The sequence below is a fragment of the Homalodisca vitripennis genome, chromosome 7 (assembly GCF_021130785.1).
Source record: "Homalodisca vitripennis isolate AUS2020 chromosome 7, UT_GWSS_2.1, whole genome shotgun sequence".
In the NCBI taxonomy this organism is placed as follows: Eukaryota; Metazoa; Arthropoda; class Insecta; order Hemiptera; family Cicadellidae; genus Homalodisca; species Homalodisca vitripennis.
In genome coordinates this window covers 124,956,402-124,977,680 of record NC_060213.1, presented here as the reverse complement: position 1 = coordinate 124,977,680, position 21,279 = coordinate 124,956,402, and the positions used below count along the sequence as shown (strand labels likewise).

At 35.8% G+C, this 21,279-nt stretch overlaps 1 protein-coding gene across 1 annotated transcript in view; it reads right to left on the bottom strand.

Moving 5' to 3' along the window:
* Nucleotides 1-21,279, bottom strand: part of LOC124366876 (rho GTPase-activating protein 21-like) — a 271,854-nt gene that overhangs the window by 45,857 nt on the left and 204,718 nt on the right. The window contains exons 19-20 of the mRNA XM_046823476.1: nucleotides 16,307-16,421; nucleotides 9,900-9,998 (exon numbers count right to left, since the gene is read on the bottom strand). Of these exons, the coding sequence (XP_046679432.1) occupies nucleotides 9,900-9,998; nucleotides 16,307-16,421 (214 nt within the window). The remainder of the gene's footprint in view (nucleotides 1-9,899; nucleotides 9,999-16,306; nucleotides 16,422-21,279) is intronic.

Genomic DNA, 21,279 nt, shown 5'->3' with positions numbered 1-21,279 from the left:
GACACAGAACGGTGGTTTATGAACACTTGCCTTCGCAAGCAGGAGTCCAATTGTATCAACAGATTGTCAGCTTCCATTAAAAATGCACCAAGGCGTTAAAACCCCGTCTTAAACGCTTTTTAGCGTCAATGGAATTTTACAATGTCGGCGAGTTTTTGGCATGTAACTGGGAAACCACCCATTTTGAAAACAGTCCCTGGCGTTGAAAATGATGAAAATTGGCGAGTGACTGGAGTGAATGAGTGCAAAGTTTGTATGTGTGAATGTGACACTGTGGTATAATTGCAAAATGTTATATTAAATGGCTGACTTTTACCATATCATGTATATTGTTTACGGTAGTAGACGATTTGAATTTGAATTATGACCTAATCTAAACCCACTTATATTGCGTAATTGTAGTAGATAGGGACAGAGTGGGCCGCCGGATAAATACAAAAGTGCCTAAATTTAAAAGCGATTGATGATTACGATTGTTGGGAGGGAGGGGTTTGAGTCGTCAACCACTTAGCCGCATAGCTGGACGTTTAAGGTCCTCTTCTCGGTGCCCCTATTATCTCCGCCCGGGAGTTAGGAGCGGCCCAGACTGACATGGAAGTGGCGTTCCCATTCCTAGGCGCGGGCGACTGATTGGCAGGATAACACGTCCCACTCGACCTTGACAGTGAGTGGGGAATGTTGTAAACAAACTCGTCAGTCAGTCTGTGCACTGCGCAGCCGCAATGAGATGTCAGAGCTCCGCGCATGCGCAAACACCTTCGACCCGCACGTGGCTTAGATTGACAGATCGGAGGAAACTGTGTTGCGACAGGACAGCCATAAAGGCGCTTCACCTATCTTACTTAACATGTTCGCGCTGGCCAAGAGTTTACGAATTGTCCATATATCTAAATCAAATTTATTTCTGTAACTTGCAAACATACATAGTACACTGTTTGTACACGAAATTAGTCCCATATGAGCCACACAGTGGCTTGTGCGTAGTTTGTATAATTTTGTATATTGTAAAAAAATTACCGTATCTCAAAACTGAAATAAAAACAAATAACTGTAATTTGTTGGATACAGACCTCGTAAATTGTTCAACAATACTTTATAATCTAATTGTTTTATATCATATCATATCGAACAAACAAAATAAGGTATGTTATTTGATATCGAATAAAACATTGAATTGAACAAAAAAAAAAAAAAAAAAAAAAAAAAAAAAAAAAAAAAAAAAAAAAAAAAAAAAAACACACAATATTTAACGTTAATTACAGCTAGAGTTAGAGGTTATTTAGAGGTATTGAGAACCATCGGAGATTGGAGGGTATACGACGTCAAATCAGTTTTATTATGCCAGCATGTGTATTAGGCTTGAATATTAGGGCAAGAGAATAAAGACTGAATAATATAAAATTTCAACAGCGGTGAGAATCAGATCGGTATGCGGAAGAGATGTGACACTGTGTAGCTAGATAACACTAGACTAATCCAATTAACTGTAATGTTAAAATGAACAGTTAACGAACGAACTAAAAGGTAAGTTGCTTGAATCTTTTTTTAAGATTAACTTTAATTTACAGCGTGAATGTTTTGGAAAATATTAGAAGAAATCTTGATTGAACTGTCACACACATTAAGTATGCACGCTTGTAAACAGTCTTAACGCCATTGATTATATCTCGCCACAATACATTTTAATTCTTTGTTTAAAGTTTATTTTTGACGATGGAAGGATCGTGAAGGAAACAGGAATTTCCGGAAATTTACTATAGTTTATTGAAACAAATTGAGTAACACTACGTTTCGAGATCTGCAATCTGATCTCTTCTTCAGGTAAATACTAATCTGACAAATAATTACAAACTGGGTTAAAATAAACAAATAATACCAGAGCGTTGTGACACGCCTTAGTCAGGAATCACAACCACCATGTTGTGTGTCAACTTCACTAACTCTAAAACACGCACTTAAAAAACTAAACACAACCGTAATTATTAAAACTGAATTGCAGGTCACAATATGTCTGCATTCGTCGACCAACCACCTACGACTCATTTACCTGAAGAAAAGATCAGATTGCAGATCTCGAAACAAAGTGTTACAGATTTTTTGTTTCACTGAGCGATGGCATATGTCCGAGAAATACATTTTTATATTACACGGAAATTTACGTAATCGATCAATTTTCGACGTTAAATAATGTAATTGCATTTTTTTTCGGTAAACATATTAAATCTCAAATTTTTATTTTTTGTCCCAATTTTATTTTAAATCCGATCTCTGCCAATTTTACTTGTAATGACGATGAAAAGAGTTTGCGGTTCCCCAGGTCGTGGCATGGTGGGAAAAACACTGTTGTGTTGGTCCACGGCTCCAGGTGTGTATTTAAATTTGTGTCGGTTGAGATCTCAACGGCCGACGGGCATGAGGGCGGAACTGGGATAAAATATGCGGGCACGACGCACGGCCGGCACGCGCCGCACGTACACAAACACGCGCGATCACACTCCCGCACGCGACTCCACACACAAGGTCGGCTCAGCTCTCACTCATGATGTCTCAAACTGACAATCGACTGACACACTGAAGGACGTTTAGTTTACAGCCTTTACCTTTCATGTATGGTTAATCTTATCTTTGAATTTTATATAAATGAAAAAAATATGAGTTATCACTTCACGAAACGTTGTGCGTAAATGTTTTACCACCTTAACAAATGTATGCATTTAATGTTTCTTCGTTTCAGATCACCCATCGTCAATAATGACCAATCTTTTAAAGTGAACTAAAAAATTTAGCTTAAGGCAACTTGCACTATCACTTCAGTAGGGTGCCAGCAGGGACAGGCTGACGATTGCTACCTTTATCATCACTTCGGTAGGGTGCTAGTTGCCTGAGCTGACGATTGCTAGCCTTATCATCACTTCAGTAGGGTGCCAGCAGAGACAAGCTGACGATTTCTAGCTTTATCATCACTTCAGTAGGGTGCTAGTTGCCTGAGCTGACGATTTCTAGCTTTATCATCACTTCAGTAGGGTGCCAGCAGGGACAAGCTGACGATTGCTAGCTCTATTGTCATTTCAGTAGGGTGCCAGTTGCCTGAGCTGACGACTGCTAGCTCTATTGTCATTTCAGTAGGGTGCCAGTTGCCTGAGCTGACGATTGCTAGCTTTATCGTCACTTCAGTAGGGTGCTAGTTGCCTGAGCTGACGATTGCTAGCTCTATTGTCATTTCAGTGGGGTGCCAGTTGCCTGAGCTGACGATTGCTAGCTCTATTGTCATTTCAGTAGGGTGCCAGTTGCCTGAGCTAACGATTGCTAGCTCTATTGTCACTTCAGTAGGGTGCTAGTTGCCTGAGCTGACGATTTCTAGCTTATCATCACTTCAGTAGGGTGCCAGCAGGGACAAGCTGACGATTGCTAGCATTATCATCACTTCAGTAGGGTGCTAGTTGCCTGAGCTGACGATTGCTAGCTCTATTGTCATTTCAGTAGGGTGCCAGTTGCCTGAGCTGACGATTTCTAGCTTATCATCACTTCAGTAGGGTGCTAGTTGCCTGAGCTAACGATTGCTAGCTCTATTGTCATTTCAGTAGGGTGCCAGTTGCCTGAGCTGACGATTGCTAGCTTATCACCACTTCAGTAGGGTGCTAGTTGCCTGAGCTGACGATTTCTAGCTTATCATCACTTCAGTAGGGTGCTAGTTGCCTGAGCTAACGATTGCTAGCTCTATTGTCATTTCAGTAGGGTGCCAGTTGCCTGAGCTGACGATTGCTAGCTTATCATCACTTCAGTAGGGTGCTAGTTGCCTGATCTTACGATGGCTATATGTATCATCCATTAGCGTACCAGTTGTCTTAGCTAACGATTGCTAGCTTTATCATCTCTTCAATGGGATACCAACTTGGATAAAATACCCGAGCTATCGATTGTTAGCTTTAACATCATTTCAGTAGGTTGCCAGTTGCAAAATGCCAGAGCTGATTATGGCTTGTTTTATCATAAATTATTTATCTATCACTGTACCCCTCTCCCCATATTAGAGCATGGGCGGATCTAAAACTAGTTCAAAGGGATATGACAACCAAGATGTGCTGTAGTGTTCTGTACTCATATCTACTAAATAACATGGGAATTGTAGTAAAGGCCAGCGGCCCAGTACGCTCAACCAGTCTCGTTTCATTAAACGACACGTCTAAACATTTCAGATTTTACACTCACATTGCTTGAAAAGGTAGCTAAATATAGAGTGAAAATTTGGAAGAAGGCGGAAAATAAGTACATAAGACGATTTGGACACGGGCGAAGTTACGATTATACGCAGAATCAACGATAACTATAATCGTACTACAGAATCGTTCGGTGGGTAATGGATGTGGTGGCGCAATGTCCACACGACGCTACGCGCGGTCGACAGGAAGTACGGGAAAGCGCGCCTCGCCCGGCGCATATGGCACCGATTATACAGGCCTTGGCGTGCGAGGGCATGCGTGATGTGCTGCTGATACTATATAACATGACCGCGCGCCGCGCCGCCAGTTGCGAAACTGAGTTAATAAGTGTTTTAATTTCTCCTAAAATCAAAGAATGTTAAAACAATTAATGCAATAAGTATGTATATATGAATGTGAGCAAATTAATACACTAAATAAATATGTATGTATGAATGGGAGTAAATTAATGCAATAAGTAAGTATGTAGTATGAATGTGGGCGAATTAATGCAGTAAGTAAGTATGAATGTGAGTAAATTAATGCAATAAATTAATATGTATGTGTGAATGTGAATAAATTAATGAAATAAGTAAGTAAGTGTATGTGTGAATGTAAGTAAATTAATGCAATAAGTAAGTATGTAATATGAATATAAGTAAATTAATGCAATAAATAAGTGTATGTATGAATGTGAGTGAATTAATGCAATAAGTATGTATGTATGTACGTATATGTGGTTATAACCAGTACACTAGCTAGTCCCATTTTCGTGTTTCTCAAATTTGGCCTTTTACACAATTTCAAGACAAAGCTCGATAAAATGTGTTTACCAGCAACAGTTTGCTTAAATGAGCTGTAAAAATGCAATAATTCATTATGTACGATTTATCTAAATAAGTGTAAATATACTAATTGTACCACTCAATTCATTTTCACTCTAGAAGAATAATAATAATAAATAATAATAATGATAATAAATCTTTATTGTGTTCACAATTTAAGCAAATTGTATACAATAGTCAATATACATGTATTAAAATGAATTAAACTTTATAAATCAATTTAAATGCAAGTCATTTCAGTCATTAAAAAGTTTTCAGCTATGCTGATTACAATTTAGAACAGAACTAAAGGACTTGACCAATTTATTTCAATTAACTTCAAATTTAATCCCAGCGGCTCATCATAAACTCTTCAACAGAGTAAAACATCCTCGACACCAATAGTTTAATAGATTGTAGATTTGGGTAAAATTCAGAAAAGGCCACAAAGATGGTTTAATTTTAACAAAAGTCAGTTGTAAATATAATTTATTATATAGCTATCAATATTTATTTTATTTGTACAATTTTTTGGGTTGGAATAGCATTATTGTAGTAAAAATTTTTAACATTTATTCCCAATACATAGTTAAACAAATACCATATGGAGTATTTTACAGTTCTTACTAACAAGAATAATAAAAAAAGCTTTTATTTTTAAATAAAAATGCAAATAATGAAGATTTCTAGAAGTTATGGTGCTGTGGTGTGTACCTTATTAGGACATTTAATTTATTTATACGTTTCTCCCAATACATAAGAGATTACTACAATATTATACAAGGAGTAAAATGTGACTACAATTTCAAGAATTAATCAAATGGAATAAATACGGAATAGTTTCTCTGATGATATTTTTTATCTCACTTTACCTTGCCTGCTTGTTTCACTTGGACACTTTTTGAAATTAACAAGTTATGGCAATTTATGGTAATTTTGTAGGGGTGTTCAGAAAAGCGTGTCAAAACCTTCTGTGGGTGGCAGTACTCGTGATTTCAAACAATTGTTGCCAGCTGAGAGGAATCAGCTGTTTTGACATGTTTGATGCTCTCGGCTTGTACAAGCCTACCTTTAAAGTGGTTGTGCTTGCTTATGTATTGATGGATTGTGTTAAAAAAAGTACCGTTGGAGTTGTAATAAAAATCCTAAAAAGCAAAAAAAAAACAAATACTGTGTTTGTTTTTTGTTAAATGCAATTTTATAAAAATAGCAAACATTTTGCATACAAAGGTACCATAATAATATTATTAACAATTGTTTTTTATAGGGACCGCATTAAAAATATCCAATATCTTTACAAAAAAAAAGGAAAATATAATCTGTTACAATTAGTTAAAAAAACAATTGAAGCTTATATTTGATTTTTCTTGCGATACCAAAGTGAATTTAGTTGAAATGCACGTTTATGTTTAACAGTAATAATCCATCTATTCTGCTCTAGTTGAGGAAGATGCATCAAAAGACACTTAACTTTTATGGCCAGAGAATCCCCAGTCAATTAAGGACGTAGCCAGCGAGGGAGTCCAAGGGGTCCGGACCCCCCAAAATTTCAATGGTTTCAATTACTTTTTTAGTAAACGATTATTATTATATAAATGATTCAGTATTACTGACATGTACCGCTGAAATATCATTCTCAACAAAGAAACGGGTCAAGAACCTTTTTAAGGAACAAAATGGGGCCTTACTCTCTGTCCACTTTGAGGAAATATCAGTTGTCTGGACCCCCCGAAATTTTTTCCTGGTTACATTCTTGCAGTGAGTCTCTACAAAACAATGATAACAAACTTACTCAATTTCTGTTACAAGTGGTCATTTTTTTATTTTACAATTTTGAATGAAAGTGGTGATTTACCTGATACAAGTTAAAAACTTACAAAGAGTTTAAATAAGATCATAGAAAATTAATTAATTAAAGTAGGGAAAAAATTTCTTGTAAGAAATTCAGTAAATCACTCTAATTTAATGAAAATGACAAAATGAATTTTGATAACAAAATTTAGATTCACTCATATTTACAAACATTATCTGGAAGAGATTACTGACAACAAACAGTATTGACGAAAACATTAACCGTTATGTTTACAGAAAGCACTGATACCCTGGCTAGATCTACGTGTCTGTTGAGATAGTTGTTTGCATTCCAGAGTTTGTATTATTATTATCTGTTACTCTACTGTTATTGAAGACTAGATAATAGATAGGTGGTTGAAACTGACTTTAAACAAAAATAATTAGAACACATTCTGAGGAAAATTTAATTTAAATTGAAAGCTCCCAAAGATATGAAACCATCTCGATCTCTAAAACTTCACTCTCTACACTATAAAAAATTATAACAATTTTGGACATTACTCATCGTTATGGTTTCAAAATGAATAACAACACAATGTTTCGAGGATTGGAACACTTTTATCCGTGCTGGTGTGATGTGTGATTGTGTTTCTCGTACTCGTGACTTGTGCTCGGGACTTGCATTCTCTGCAGTGACAATGCCTGGACTGGACTCCAAGCAGCTTTTGGGTATGTTTGAACCCTTTTCTTTCCTTTTTCTTCTTTTTTTGTTCTTTTTTTCATATGTGCTAATACCTCCCCCACCTGATGAAAAGGACAGATTCCAAACCTTGAAACGTTGTGTTATTGCTTTGTAACCATAACAATGTCAAATGTCCGCAATCCTGTTATCCTGTCAAACCTTCCATTGAATAACAAACTTTAAACAAAGAATCTTTAACCAATAATGGGTTTAATTAATTCAATCTCTGATAACCGGAAACAAGACACCACCACTACTGGGGCATTTTGTAGTTATTTCTATTTTCTATTAACCCTGTAAACAACAAATTTATCTGGATTGGAGGATGATGAGAATGTTGAGGTAACAGTCACGTTTCAGGCAGAACGTGTTTGCGCTCTTATTTTTTGTCATAAAACCATGAGTGTTGTCTAATGATTAAACTTAAAGACATGATTAATTAACCCTTTTACTGCCAGAGCACAAACTGTTTCCGAAATAGCCACAGAGTTTTCCTATAGTAACGCTGAAAATTCCTAGCCTATTTCAGTGATTTTATAATTTTGTTTTAAAATATTTAAAGAATCAACACTATTTAGATATACAGTGGAGTCCCGCTAATCCGAACACGTGTAATCCGAACGTCGGTTAATCCGAACAGGTCCAGGAGGAATTATTTATAACGATAATGAACAGTTATAGGAACTAATTACTTAAAAAAACGAAAATGGGTGCATCATTTCGTACATAAACAAAGAAAACTTTAATTAAATACACATACAGTATTTTATTAAGACAAATTGTGTACGGTATAGTACATAAATAATGTAGTTAAATACAGTACCAAATTGAAACTTATAGGTTAAGTATTAGTTAAATTACTGTATTAAGAAGTGAAACCAAACAAAAATTGGACGTACAGTACTGATATTATTATTGAGTACAATATTAATTGTTAAAAGACATAAATTCAGTTATTGTTTTCTGTCGCATTGAAGAGAGTCTATTGGATGACGCGTAGTTTCACCATCGTGTCATAAACATGATATCGGCAGGTGTAGCAGTAGCCTGTCGCTCTAAGTATCGTAGTGCAAGGTTAAGCGCTGCTGCACCGTCTGCGTGTGGCACCAACTCTCCTTTATCACCCAGGTTCTCGTCGTCCTGTAGCGCGTGGACCCGTACAATATCCAATACGCTCACATTGCTTAACAATAGAACTCTCACACTAATTACGGTAAATGTGCTTAGTATTCGCAAACACGTTTATTTGTCAAGAAATACAATGCAACAGTCATAAAACATATTTTAATAAAAAATGTTGATAATTCTATAACAAAATAGACCCATCTCAAGTTTAAAACCGTATTTTTCTGTAATTCTGGCTAATCCGAACAATCACATAATCCGAATAGGGCTCGGTCCCAATTAGGTCGGATTAACGGGACTCTACTGTACTTATAATTGTGTTTACAAATGTACTTTAAGTTGTTTTTTATCGTGAACATTCCTGTGTCTGCACACTCACATATTATACTCCAGTTTTTGTTACCTAGAGAAAGGAGCAGATCGGCTTTAGAAACGCTGTGTTAAGTTATTTGTTATGAGTAACAATGATAATGTCCATAACATTCCTGTTATCCTTTGCTCCACATTGATCAACAATGAACTTTAAGCGAAGAACATCATTCAGGTAGGTTGTTCCACAGTCTGGGAGCTACAATAGGGATTGTTTGTATTGTCATACATGACAACTCAGAGCAACGTTCACTATTTTTATCGAAAGATGGTTATAATAGCACAACACCAAACTTGTATTATTTTCTTATGAGCATATAGTATTTATCTGAATATTTATTATGTATGGATATACATTTTAATGAGGAGTCTGATTCATTGAAAACCAGTTATTTTGAACAAACTGTCATTTCATCTTGGTATTTTACATGTTAGTTACCCTCCCAGTTTTATTTTGGTTCTGAAAGGGAGAATCATGATTTCAGTGTGTTTAATGCAACATCGTAATAGTCCTTCCTGGGAAATCTTGGTAACATTTTTTAATTGCCTTTATGCAGAGCACAACCTGTGAGGCTGAGAGACTTCTTGGATTCCTGTAGTTTGACAACTATGAAGTCCTCTAAACTTTTCTCTCATTTAAGTTTGCCAAAATATGGGGTTACGATCTCAAAAAAGGTAAATCTTAGTCTATTTGGTACGTGAAATGAGGGAATAACTTACCTTGAAATATTTAAAACATACTTATCTTCGGAAGTGAGATGGTGAAAGTTAAAAAAGGTAAATAAATCAACGTACTCAAACTTACACCAGAAATAAAATATTGCTAGATAGGAAACTAAAACTTACCTCAGGCAGTGGAAGTGAGTCCCTTCTCTCTTTGTACAAACATAACACTGGGCCTCGGAGCACAGCCCATACTTGCTTCCACGATCTGTCAGTAGCTCTCTGTAACATACAGAATTACTTGCAGCCAATTACAAGACATAACACTGGGCCTCGGAGCACAGCCCATACTTGCTTCCACGACCTGTCAGTAGCTCTCTGTAACATACAGAATTACTTGCAGCCAATTACAAGACATAACACTGGGCCTCGGAGCACAGCCCATACTTGCTTCCATGATCTGTCAGTAGCTCTCTGTAACATACAGAATTACTTGCAGCCAATTACAAGACATAACACTGGGCCTCGGAGCACAGCCCATACTTGCTTCCACGACCTGTCAGTAGCTCTCTGTAACACACAGAATTACTTGCAGCCAATTACAAGACATAACACTGGGCCTCGGAGCACAGCCCATACTTGCTTCCACGACCTGTCAGTAGCTCTCTGTAACACACAGAATTACTTGCAGCCAATTACAAGACATAACACTGGGCCTCGGAGCACAGCCCATACTTGCTTCCACGACCTGTCAGTAGCTCTCTGTAACACACAGAATTACTTGCAGCCAATTACAAGACAAACACTGGGCCTCGGAGCACAGCCCATACTTGCTTCCACGACCTGTCAGTAGCTCTCTGTAACACACAGAATTACTTGCAGCCAATTACAAGACATAACACTGGGCCTCGGAGCACAGCCCATACTTGCTTCCACGACCTGTCAGTAGCTCTCTGTAACACACAGAATTACTTGCAGCCAATTACAAGACATAACACTGGGCCTCGGAGCACAGCCCATACTTGCTTCCACGACCTGTCAGTAGCTCTCTGTAACACACAGAATTACTTGCAGCCAATTACAAGACATAACACTGGGCCTCGGAGCACAGCCCATACTTGCTTCCACGACCTGTCAGTAGCTCTCTGTAACATACAGAATTACTTGCAGCCAATTACAAGACATAACACTGGGCCTTGGAGCACAGCCCATACTTGCTTCCACGACCTGTCAGTAGCTCTCTGTAACATACAGAATTACTTGCAGCCAATTACAAGACATAACACTGGGCCTTGGAGCACAGCCCATACTTGCTTCCACGACCTGTCAGTAGCTCTCTGTAACATACAGAATTACTTGTAGCGAATTACAAGACATAACACTGGGCCTCGGAGCACAGCCCATACTTGCTTCCACGAACTGTCAGAAGCTCTCTGTAACACACAGAATTACTTGCAGCCAATTACAAGACATAACACTGGGCCTCGGAGCACAGCCCATACTTGCTTCCACGACCTGTCAGTAGCTCTCTGTAACACACAGAATTACTTGCAGCCAATTACAAGACATAACACTGGGCCTCGGAGCACAGCCCATACTTGCTTCCACGACCTGTCAGTAGCTCTCTGTAACACACAGAATTACTTGCAGCCAATTACAAGACATAACACTGGGCCTCGGAGCACAGCCCATACTTGCTTCCACGACCTGTCAGTAGCTCTCTGTAACACACAGAATTACTTGCAGCCAATTACAAGACATAACACTGGGCCTCGGAGCACAGCCCATACTTGCTTCCACGACCTGTCAGTAGCTCTCTGTAACACACAGAATTACTTGCAGCCAATTACAAGACATAACACTGGGCCTCGGAGCACAGCCCATACTTGCTTCCACGACCTGTCAGTAGCTCTCTGTAACACACAGAATTACTTGCAGCCAAATACAAGACATAACACTGGGCCTCGGAGCACAGCCCATACTTGCTTCCACGACCTGTCAGTAGCTCTCTGTAACACACAGAATTACTTGCAGCCAATTACAAGACATAACACTGGGCCTCGGAGCACAGCCCATACTTGCTTCCACGACCTGTCAGTAGCTCTCTGTAACACACAGAATTACTTGCAGCCAAATACAAGACATAACACTGGGCCTCGGAGCACAGCCCATACTTGCTTCCACGACCTGTCAGTAGCTCTCTGTAACACACAGAATTACTTGCAGCCAATTACAAGACATAACACTGGGCCTTGGAGCACAGCCCATACTTGCTTCCACGACCTGTCAGTAGCTCTCTGTAACATACAGAATTACTTGTAGCGAATTACAAGACATAACACTGGGCCTCGGAGCACAGCCCATACTTGCTTCCACGACCTGTCAGTAGCTCTCTGTAACAGCCTAGAATTGCCTTGTGTACTGCTAAAACTTGTGTAGATAAGGTATATATATATATATTTTAGTGTATACTGTTATTACATGCAGTGTGGGATACCATAAATATATTTTTAGAAAAATTTTAATTCATACAAACAGACTTAATAAGTCCATTGTTAAACACATTTTTTATTAAATAATTCCTATTTTATTGGTTTAATATATTTTATGGTTTTGTAGTATTTTATGAGAACATTATTTTGTTGTGATTTTGTTTCATATGCCAACCAGAATCTAAATCATTACTAAAAGATCTTATCATGATTAAATTTAAGGATAGTGTTTCTGGTCTCGGAATGGGTAACTGAAATTGTATGAAATACTGCAAAAGCCAACCAATGTTACTTAATGTTTTCACAGATCAGAGATTCTTGTATGAGAGCACAAAACCCTAAAAATCTGAGGAAGGAATCAAATTAACCAGCCAAAAATGCTCAAAAATCGGAGACTCGTGCCTTAGACCACCAAGCAATCCTCCATAATGAATTTGTAGTGTAGAAATCTCATTTCATCAAAGTTACATGCTTTGCAGCTATAGCTCATTACTTAAATTAGTGTTGTTTTTAATGAAATTTAACTTTAGTTTTTTTAATGAAATAAAAATGGAGAGGTCAAATTCCTTTTAGGTATTGTTTTACCCATACCACATAGGTTTTTGGCACTGTTTTCTGCTCCAGGAGGAATTCAAACTGCGTTACCTCTAAGTCAGACCAATACCCAATGCCTTACACCAAGATCATGAAGATCAAATTAGTGGAAAATGGATGTTTTCCAAATTCCTAAACTCAAAATCATTTACTTTAGGAATTTTGATAATTTAAACACATAGCCCTACACAGACCAAAACCTACCTTTATGAGCCAAGTGATAACATACTCCAACCGTAAAAAGCTCAGGTACTTGTCAAAAGTTGACATATCCAGCTGATCTTGTGAGCACAGTCAGAGAAAGAGTTGCACAACTTTTGGGAGGAAATGTAAACCTCAAAGACACAAATGTATCATCACAACTAGAAGGCAAACACACTTCTGACCATGTAATTAACTGAGCTGGATGTCAAAGAGGACAAAGTCTCTAGTTGTTTGCTGTCCAAACATCCTATCGCAGTGGTCTCTGTTGATTCTCTGTGTGTGTTTGTGACTGCATTCGCTTCTTTTCTTATTCAGACTGTTCATTCATTAATGGGTTTTCTTGGAAAGGACATTTTGTGTTTTGCAACCAATTTAGTTCAATCTGCACTGATTTTACTGGAAAGTAATTGCTGTAGTTCATGACTGATGTAAAACAAAATTGTAACCACGCTACTTACTTATCACCACTGGTTAAATATTTACACTGATTAAAAATATAACTAGTTTAGACTGAGTTAAGAGAAAAACTAATTCTGTTACATGTGTGCAAATTGTTACTGACAATAAAAAGGACATTAAAACCATTAGTAAACTAATAAACTAAAGGCTCTTTCAGTGTTTGGTTGCACATAAAGAACTTCGCTGAAGTAAAAAGAATTGAATGAAGAATACTCAATTAGCTATAAACACGTTTATTATTTTACCATACTTAGCATAAATATATTTGGCTGTGCAGGTAATTTTAATTTTACAAGTCAAGAATTTTAAAAACCTTACATGCTTTGTTGCAACTGAACTTACTTAATAGAATACTGAGTTCCTGACCGAATATTTGGAAGGATAAAGCAGCTAGTTACAACTTAAATTTATAATTTTGGTATTGTTAACCTTAATTTTACATGTGTATATACAGAGTGTTCAGAAACTTCTGGGGCTGATAGTACTCATGATTTCAAACAAAAAATGTCATGTAAACATTGGTTGAGAAATGTCTTGTTTAGCCTCTAGCTGGGAGCACACAGTTGAGAGGTATCAGTGGTTTGTTGCTCCTGGCTTGTGCAAGCGTACCTTTAAAGTGGTCTAGCTCGCTTATTTATTAACAGATTTTGTTAAAAGAAGTACCGTTGGAATTGTAATAAATTTCTTCAGATAATTAGTGTCTGGTAAAATTTTTATAACTATACTAGTGTTTTGTTATTTGACTTTAAACATTTTCAACAGACGCAACTTTGTTAATATTAAAGAAAATAACACAATTATTGTTTTCCTTTTATCTATTCAAACCTACGTGCCAAATTTGGTTTCCTTAGCTTAAATAGTTCTAGAGATATTAAGTTTTTAATAAAAAAATACAGAATGGCGGCTAGCGGCTTAAAAGGACATATTTTATGACATATATTTATATGACATTTTTTGCTTGAAACAATGAATACTATCACCCACAGAAGTTTGTGACACCCTTTTTTGAACACATTTCAACATATATTGAAGTTTTTTATTCACGGTATACGGCTACTATAATAAACATATTAAAAAATAAGTAACACAATACCCTTTCATAATTTTTATTACTAAAATGTGTATCTGCAATCATGCCATCTTCACAGTATCGTAACATTGTATGATTGCTTAAACACGTCAGTAATAAAAATTATGAAAGGGTATTGCATTACTTATTTTTTAAATATACAGAGTGAGTTAAAAGTATGGATACCAAGATCGTCAGATCTATCTCCACTTGACTACTTTGTGTAGGATCACATTAAAAACAACGCATATAAAACAAAACTCCAGTGCATTAATGACCTTAGGGATAGATTAGTAGTGGAAATTCAAAAAAACCTGCAGCATGCTGTTTTAAGTTTGTACAACAGGCTTGGACGTTGTCAAACTGTCCTGGGACAGTGTAGTTTAAACATCTGATATAAAAAATATACGTTAGTAGGTTTTAGTTGTTTTATTACTTAAAGATTGTACTAGTGCTACTGTATTTTTACATTTACAAATTTTAAACTGACCCAAAAACGCCTATTTTTGGGAAATGGCTCACTTTTGTTTCCTAGAGGGGTATTCTGATTTTCATTTTTCTATCTTTGTCCATTGATGGTTGAGCAGGATCCATCCATACTTTTAACTTAATTAATTTCAATGAGCCGCCATTTTATACTAGGTTGAGATAGAAAGCTCTAGTTTCCACTGTTCTTCTTCTTCTATCAAAACCTTTCAAAAGAAATGTCATATAATGGGTCTTTAAATTTTAAAATTTTGAGCCGCCCCCCAAAATCCCACATTGGGGAAATGGGCAAAGTTGTAACAGTGACTAAAAAGTTCACTTCCATTTCCTAGAAAGGTGTCCCAAGTTCCATCCCTCCATCTTTATCCATCAAAAACTAAACACAGTGTATCCATACTTTTAACTCAGATTGTATATAAATACTACCATTTTATAGCCAGTAGTTGCGTTGCAACGGCCTGATCAGTTCAATTGATTTTTCCGGACATTTGCCATCAGAAAAAAATCAAAAAATCAGTAAGACTACGTTTCGAGATCTGCAATCTGATCTCTTGTTCAGGTAAAGAACTAACCTAATACATAATTACAAACTAGGTTAAGATAAACAACCAGAGCGTTGTGACACGCGTAAGTCAGGAATCACAAACACCATGTTGTGTAGACTCTTGGAGCAATTGGAAAATTCTTTAAATATTATTAAATATTAATAAAAACACTACTTTTCCAAATTGTTTATTTTTTCGGGCGAGGCCTTTCAAAACCAAAGGTTTCATCTTCAGGCAACTCCATGTTGTGTGTCAACTTCATTAACTCTAAAACATGCACTTAATAAACTGAACACAACACTAACTATTAAAACGTTATACCAACGTTGACCAACCACTTATGGACTTATTGTGTTTATGACGCTCTGGTATGATTTGTTTATTTTAACCTAGTTTGTAATTATGTGTTAGGTTTCTTATTTACCTGAAGAAGAGATCAGATCGCAGATCTTGAAGTGTAGTGTTACTGATTTTTTTGTATCACTGAACAATAGCAAATGTCCAGAAAAATCCTGTTTCCTTCACAATCCTTCTATCACCAAAACGAAACTTCAAACAAAGAAGTTCAATTGAGTTTGGGTGTGATTGTACATACAGCTGACAATACTACGGAAGAAAGTGCTTAATGAAGTTAGTCAACTTTTTTTTGTCCTGAGGGAAAAGGACAGTTTGTCCCCGCGCTTAGTCCTAAAAGGACCTTTGTGCCTCGCTTATTTTAATAAGAAGTTAGCCAATACTGACCTTGCCATCGACCAGAGTCAGCTTGCAGTTCAGGGAGCCCTCGTGGCAGATTTGTTGGTTTTCCTTGTCAGGCAGTGATAGATCATCGCAGAGACTGTGCCTCGGTCCTCCCACACTGCAACAACCACACACCGTTAGAATATGAATCAGGAGTATTTTTAAGTTGAGCAAGTCTTCAAGGCTGTTCAAGTTCTTCTTGCTGGGCCACAAGAAGTCACCACAGAGACTGTGCCTCTGAAGTGTCAGAATATATAATAAACCTAGATAAAGGGTTAACCTGAAAAGTTCACCTTGAAAGTGTATGTGCTAAATTGGCAACCGGAATTTTTGTCCTTCAAAATTTATCAAAGCTTTGTTGGTCTGATGTTTTAATGATGGCTTACTATGGATTAATATTTCCATATCTTTCGTACGGAATTTGTCTGTGGGGCATTTGTGCCATATCAAACTTGGAAAGAATATTTTCAGACTGCAAAAAAAGCTGTTCGAATCATTGCAAAATTGAACAACAGAGAGTCATGTCAAAGTGCCTTCAGGAAGCTCAACTTGCTAACTCTACCCAGCTTGTATATTTTAGAGACTTCATTTTACTGTCGATTTCAGTGTATATTGATGCAGGGCAGTGATATACACAAATACGAGACAAGAGCTCGGGGGCGCTTTCGAGCCCGACAGCATAGAACAGCAGCATTTGAACGCCTCCCTTCTCAAGCTGGGATCAAATTCATTAACAGTCTTCCTGAAACACTAAATTTAGAAACAAATAAAAAAAAAAATTAAAACCCAATCAAAACACTACCTGGTGTCTTGTGCTTTTTACTCAGTTGGCGAGTTTACTCGGGATTGATATTCACGGCAGTGTTGCAATCCAGGGGGTTGATCTCACAAATTGTATTTGTATGTGTGTGAATGTGTGCCTGCGTGCAACTGTATGGAAAGTCGAGTGAATGGATTTAGTTTTTAAGATAAATAATTTTAAAAATTGGTGTTATTGACTATTGCAATACAATGTAATAATTATATATATTATCAATGCAATAAATATATTCAATTCTATATTTTCCCTGTAGTTGAGTTTAGTCTCCTACACTGGCTGAGAATGTACTCGAAGAGAGGGCAAGCTCTCGATCTTCATCTGAGTACAGGGTAGGCGACTAAACTCAACTACTGAAACTTTCCTGGTTAAGAAGATCTTGATAGACACCTCAACTTGTTCTATCTCTTTGTGATATATATTCTTCCCACGAGTATCTTACAAAGTTGAGATTGAGCTCAACAAAAACACAAGAGCCTGAAATCTAAGTAATACAACTGGAAGGATATTTCTTTGAATTCACCTTGACAACAGCTGTCTGTTAAGTTGAAGCTACTACTAGAGCTTGTTGAACAGTCAATTTCAATCCAATAGCCTTTGTGATATTAGATTTAATACTTTTGGAGTTCTCTAAATGTAAAATGTTTTGAAAAATATATTTTAGTTTGTTTTATTAGTAGGTAACTTCTAGATGAGAGTAACTCTTTGGTTAACATTATGTTTTAAATAATATAGTAATAAGTTAAATTTGATATAATATTTAATTTCTATAAACAGTCCTTAATTTCCAAAGCTTGTGGCACTGTAATCTCAGGAGGGTCTAGGAGTTATGCAATACATCCCAGAAGAAAAGAGGGGCCAAAAGAACCAAGTGGAGAGGATTATCTGCCGAAAAATGTTGATAACACGAGGTCTCAAAACAGTGTTCTTATCCTTTTTCAAAGTGCACAGGAAAGTTTTCTGTACAAATTAAAAGTCCTCATTTTTTACAGAGATGTGCTGGAATGCCACGGCATCATGAAATATTAATTGACAAGATAGAATATTTACACACGGCATCATAAAATATGAATTGACAAGATAGAATATTTACACACGGCATCATAACATATGAATTAACAAGATAGAATATTTACAAGTCAGTCAATCATTCTTGCCAGAATTGAACAGAAATACATATCAACTGTGTAAGGTGGGAATTATTGGGTTTAAATGTTAACACAGAAAAAAAAAACTCTTTTACATATTATATCTTAATTGTTTTGGTTGTGTAAAAATGTTTATGATAAACTCTTACTTTAGTGTTTAGAAATAACAGCATTTATAAAAATTTAAACATGTTTAAATATTTTTATTAGAAATCAAACTTGTTACTTTTATGACAAAAAGGTTCTATATTTTTACCACAAAAACAATTCGATAAAGATTTATTTTTTTAATTTTAAGCAAAACAGTGTCATACAAATTGGACACATGTAGTTTTATAAATTTAAAATACTAACACACTATGCAATGCTGCCCAGATTATGCTAAAATTGACCTAATTAGTTTTTGCTAAAATATTTTATATGAACTCTTAACTATGTATTTGAAGAATATTAGCTAATAATAAAACAATAAAACTATATATTAAATAAAATTATAGTTGTTATAAATAAAATTTCATTAAAAATGTATAGAGTAACTTTTATCAACTTAAATGTTATTATAATATTTTTATTATAATAACATTTTTCTTTCTAAAGGTGCTTATAAATTTTCAATGTAAACTGTTAAAATTTAAAAGCAATTAATTTTATAGAAGCACAATAAATTTTAAAAACCAGTCAAATTTCACAAAATTTTCAATTGGAAACAAATTAAAAAATTCATTTTGTTGCTAAGATGTACATCGAACTTTCACATCACAAAGTAACTCCCCTCAAAAATAAAATGGGGTCAAAATTATACTTATTCATTGTTTAAACCAATGTAACCTAAAACAATGTAAATAAACAATATTAAGCAATACATAGGAGTGGCGAAATCAATAACGTCATCATATTGACGATTACATCAATGAAATATTGTCGCTACGGTCATTTTCGCATAATACACCATCAGCACTATGTATATTATTAATCGTTCATTTTAGGTAATAAAATCAATGGTTGTAGAAGAAAATTGTACACGATTAATGTAGTATTAAGTAAAATATGAAAAAAAACATAATTATTACTGTTATATAAATATTGCCAAAAATCCCTAGCCCTAAACAATACCAGAGAAATAATATGTTAAGTGTTAAAAAGTATTTTATGAAAACAATAATTAAGAATATACATTTTTTAATCAGAGAAAACAGTTAAAGATAAGGATATGAACTTTTTACAGTATGTACATAAAAGATGACAGACATGTTTATTTATAAAGAAAGTAATTTCCTTAAGAAAACTTGTTTCAAAATGTGTAATTTTTAAGTTATACATAAAAAAAAATTATTTAGTACTGCAAGAATAAAACCAATGCTATTCAAAACATGTCATGAAGTTGTAAAAATATTACATAATTCATCTTCAGCCTTTTCTATTTGGGCCTGACCATAAAACCACCTAAAATCCTTCTTGAAAGGGTTGCAATTCCTTGTAGAGTGATCAAAAAAGAATTTTTCTACTTTTTATGTGTGACTCTAATTTATGATTTATAAATATTTCAGTGCATGGTTAAAGGAAGGTGATAAAGTGTTTTTTAATTTCAAATCACCACACACAAACACTGGTTTAGTAGCATTTTCCTATTATTTCGAACATTAACATTTATAACTCAACAAGGAGTCGATTGAAATTGATCGAATCAAAGAGAAATCACAAGAAAAGATGTGTGACTCTAATTTATGATTTATAAATATCCAAACGTTGTAATGCAAAGTTAAAGGAAGGTGATGTATAAAGTGTTCTTTAGTTTCAAATCACCACACGCAAACACTAGTTTAGTAGCATTTCCCTATTATTTCGAACAATAACATTTACAACTCAACAAGGAGTCGATTGAAATTGATCGAATCAAAGAGAAATCACAAGAAAAGATGTGTGACTCTAATTTATGATTTATAAATATCCAAACGTTGTAATGCAGAGTTAAAGGAAGGTGATGTATAAAGTGTTCTTTAGTTTCAAATCACCAAACGCAAACACTAGTTTAGTAGCATTTCTCTATTATTTCGAACATTTACATTTACAAATCAACGAGGAGGCAATTGAAATTGATCGAATCAAAGAGGAATCACAAAAAAAAGATGTGTGACTCTAATTTGTGATTTATTATCCAAACGTTGTAATGCAGAGTTAAAAAAAGGTGATAAATAATAAAGTGTTCTTTAGTTTTAAATCACCACATGCAAACACTAGTTTAGCAGCATTTCTCTATTATTTCGAACACAAACATTCACAATTCAACAAGGAGGCGATTATAATTGATCGAGCAAAAGAGAGATCACAAGGAACACAAAAGGTGTTTTGAAAAATTCATTTAATGGAATGAAATATTCTTTCATTAGAAAAACAATATTCTGAAACGTACACAATACAACTAAGAAGTTGACAAAATAATTTATTAATAGATACAGGAGACAAGATTGAAACAGAGAATAGAGAAGAGTGTTAACCCCCATACATGTGCTGACGACACCCGATTCTGACACGGGTTACTCAACAAGAAAGAATGTATTCAGCATGTTTGCCGCAGGGTGATATCACGCATAATGCCCGGAAGCTGCCATACACAGAAGGGCACCGGTGGTCAGCATGCCAAGTAGTGGCGGACTCCCCGGTAAGGAAGGAGAACCTGACGGGCCTGCACATCATACACTGGGCCTTCAGGACTCTTATATGGTCTTCGGCGGACACAGCGCGCAATTTTATATAAGTCGAATTAGCATGACTCGGCACCGCGCACATTCGTCGGCAAGTTTTGGGCAACGATTAGTACAGCTGGGCCAAGGGATCTGGGCGCGCGGCAGAGAATGTACTACCCACCCGAGAAATATTTACCTAATCTACGCGTTGTCAAATGAAATCGTTTAATTGCAGTTACCAATGTACACGTCTATTTTCATATCTAAAATTTTGTTATCCATCCCACATCGAGGCCACATTCAGACTTACAACATCCACGCCCCATT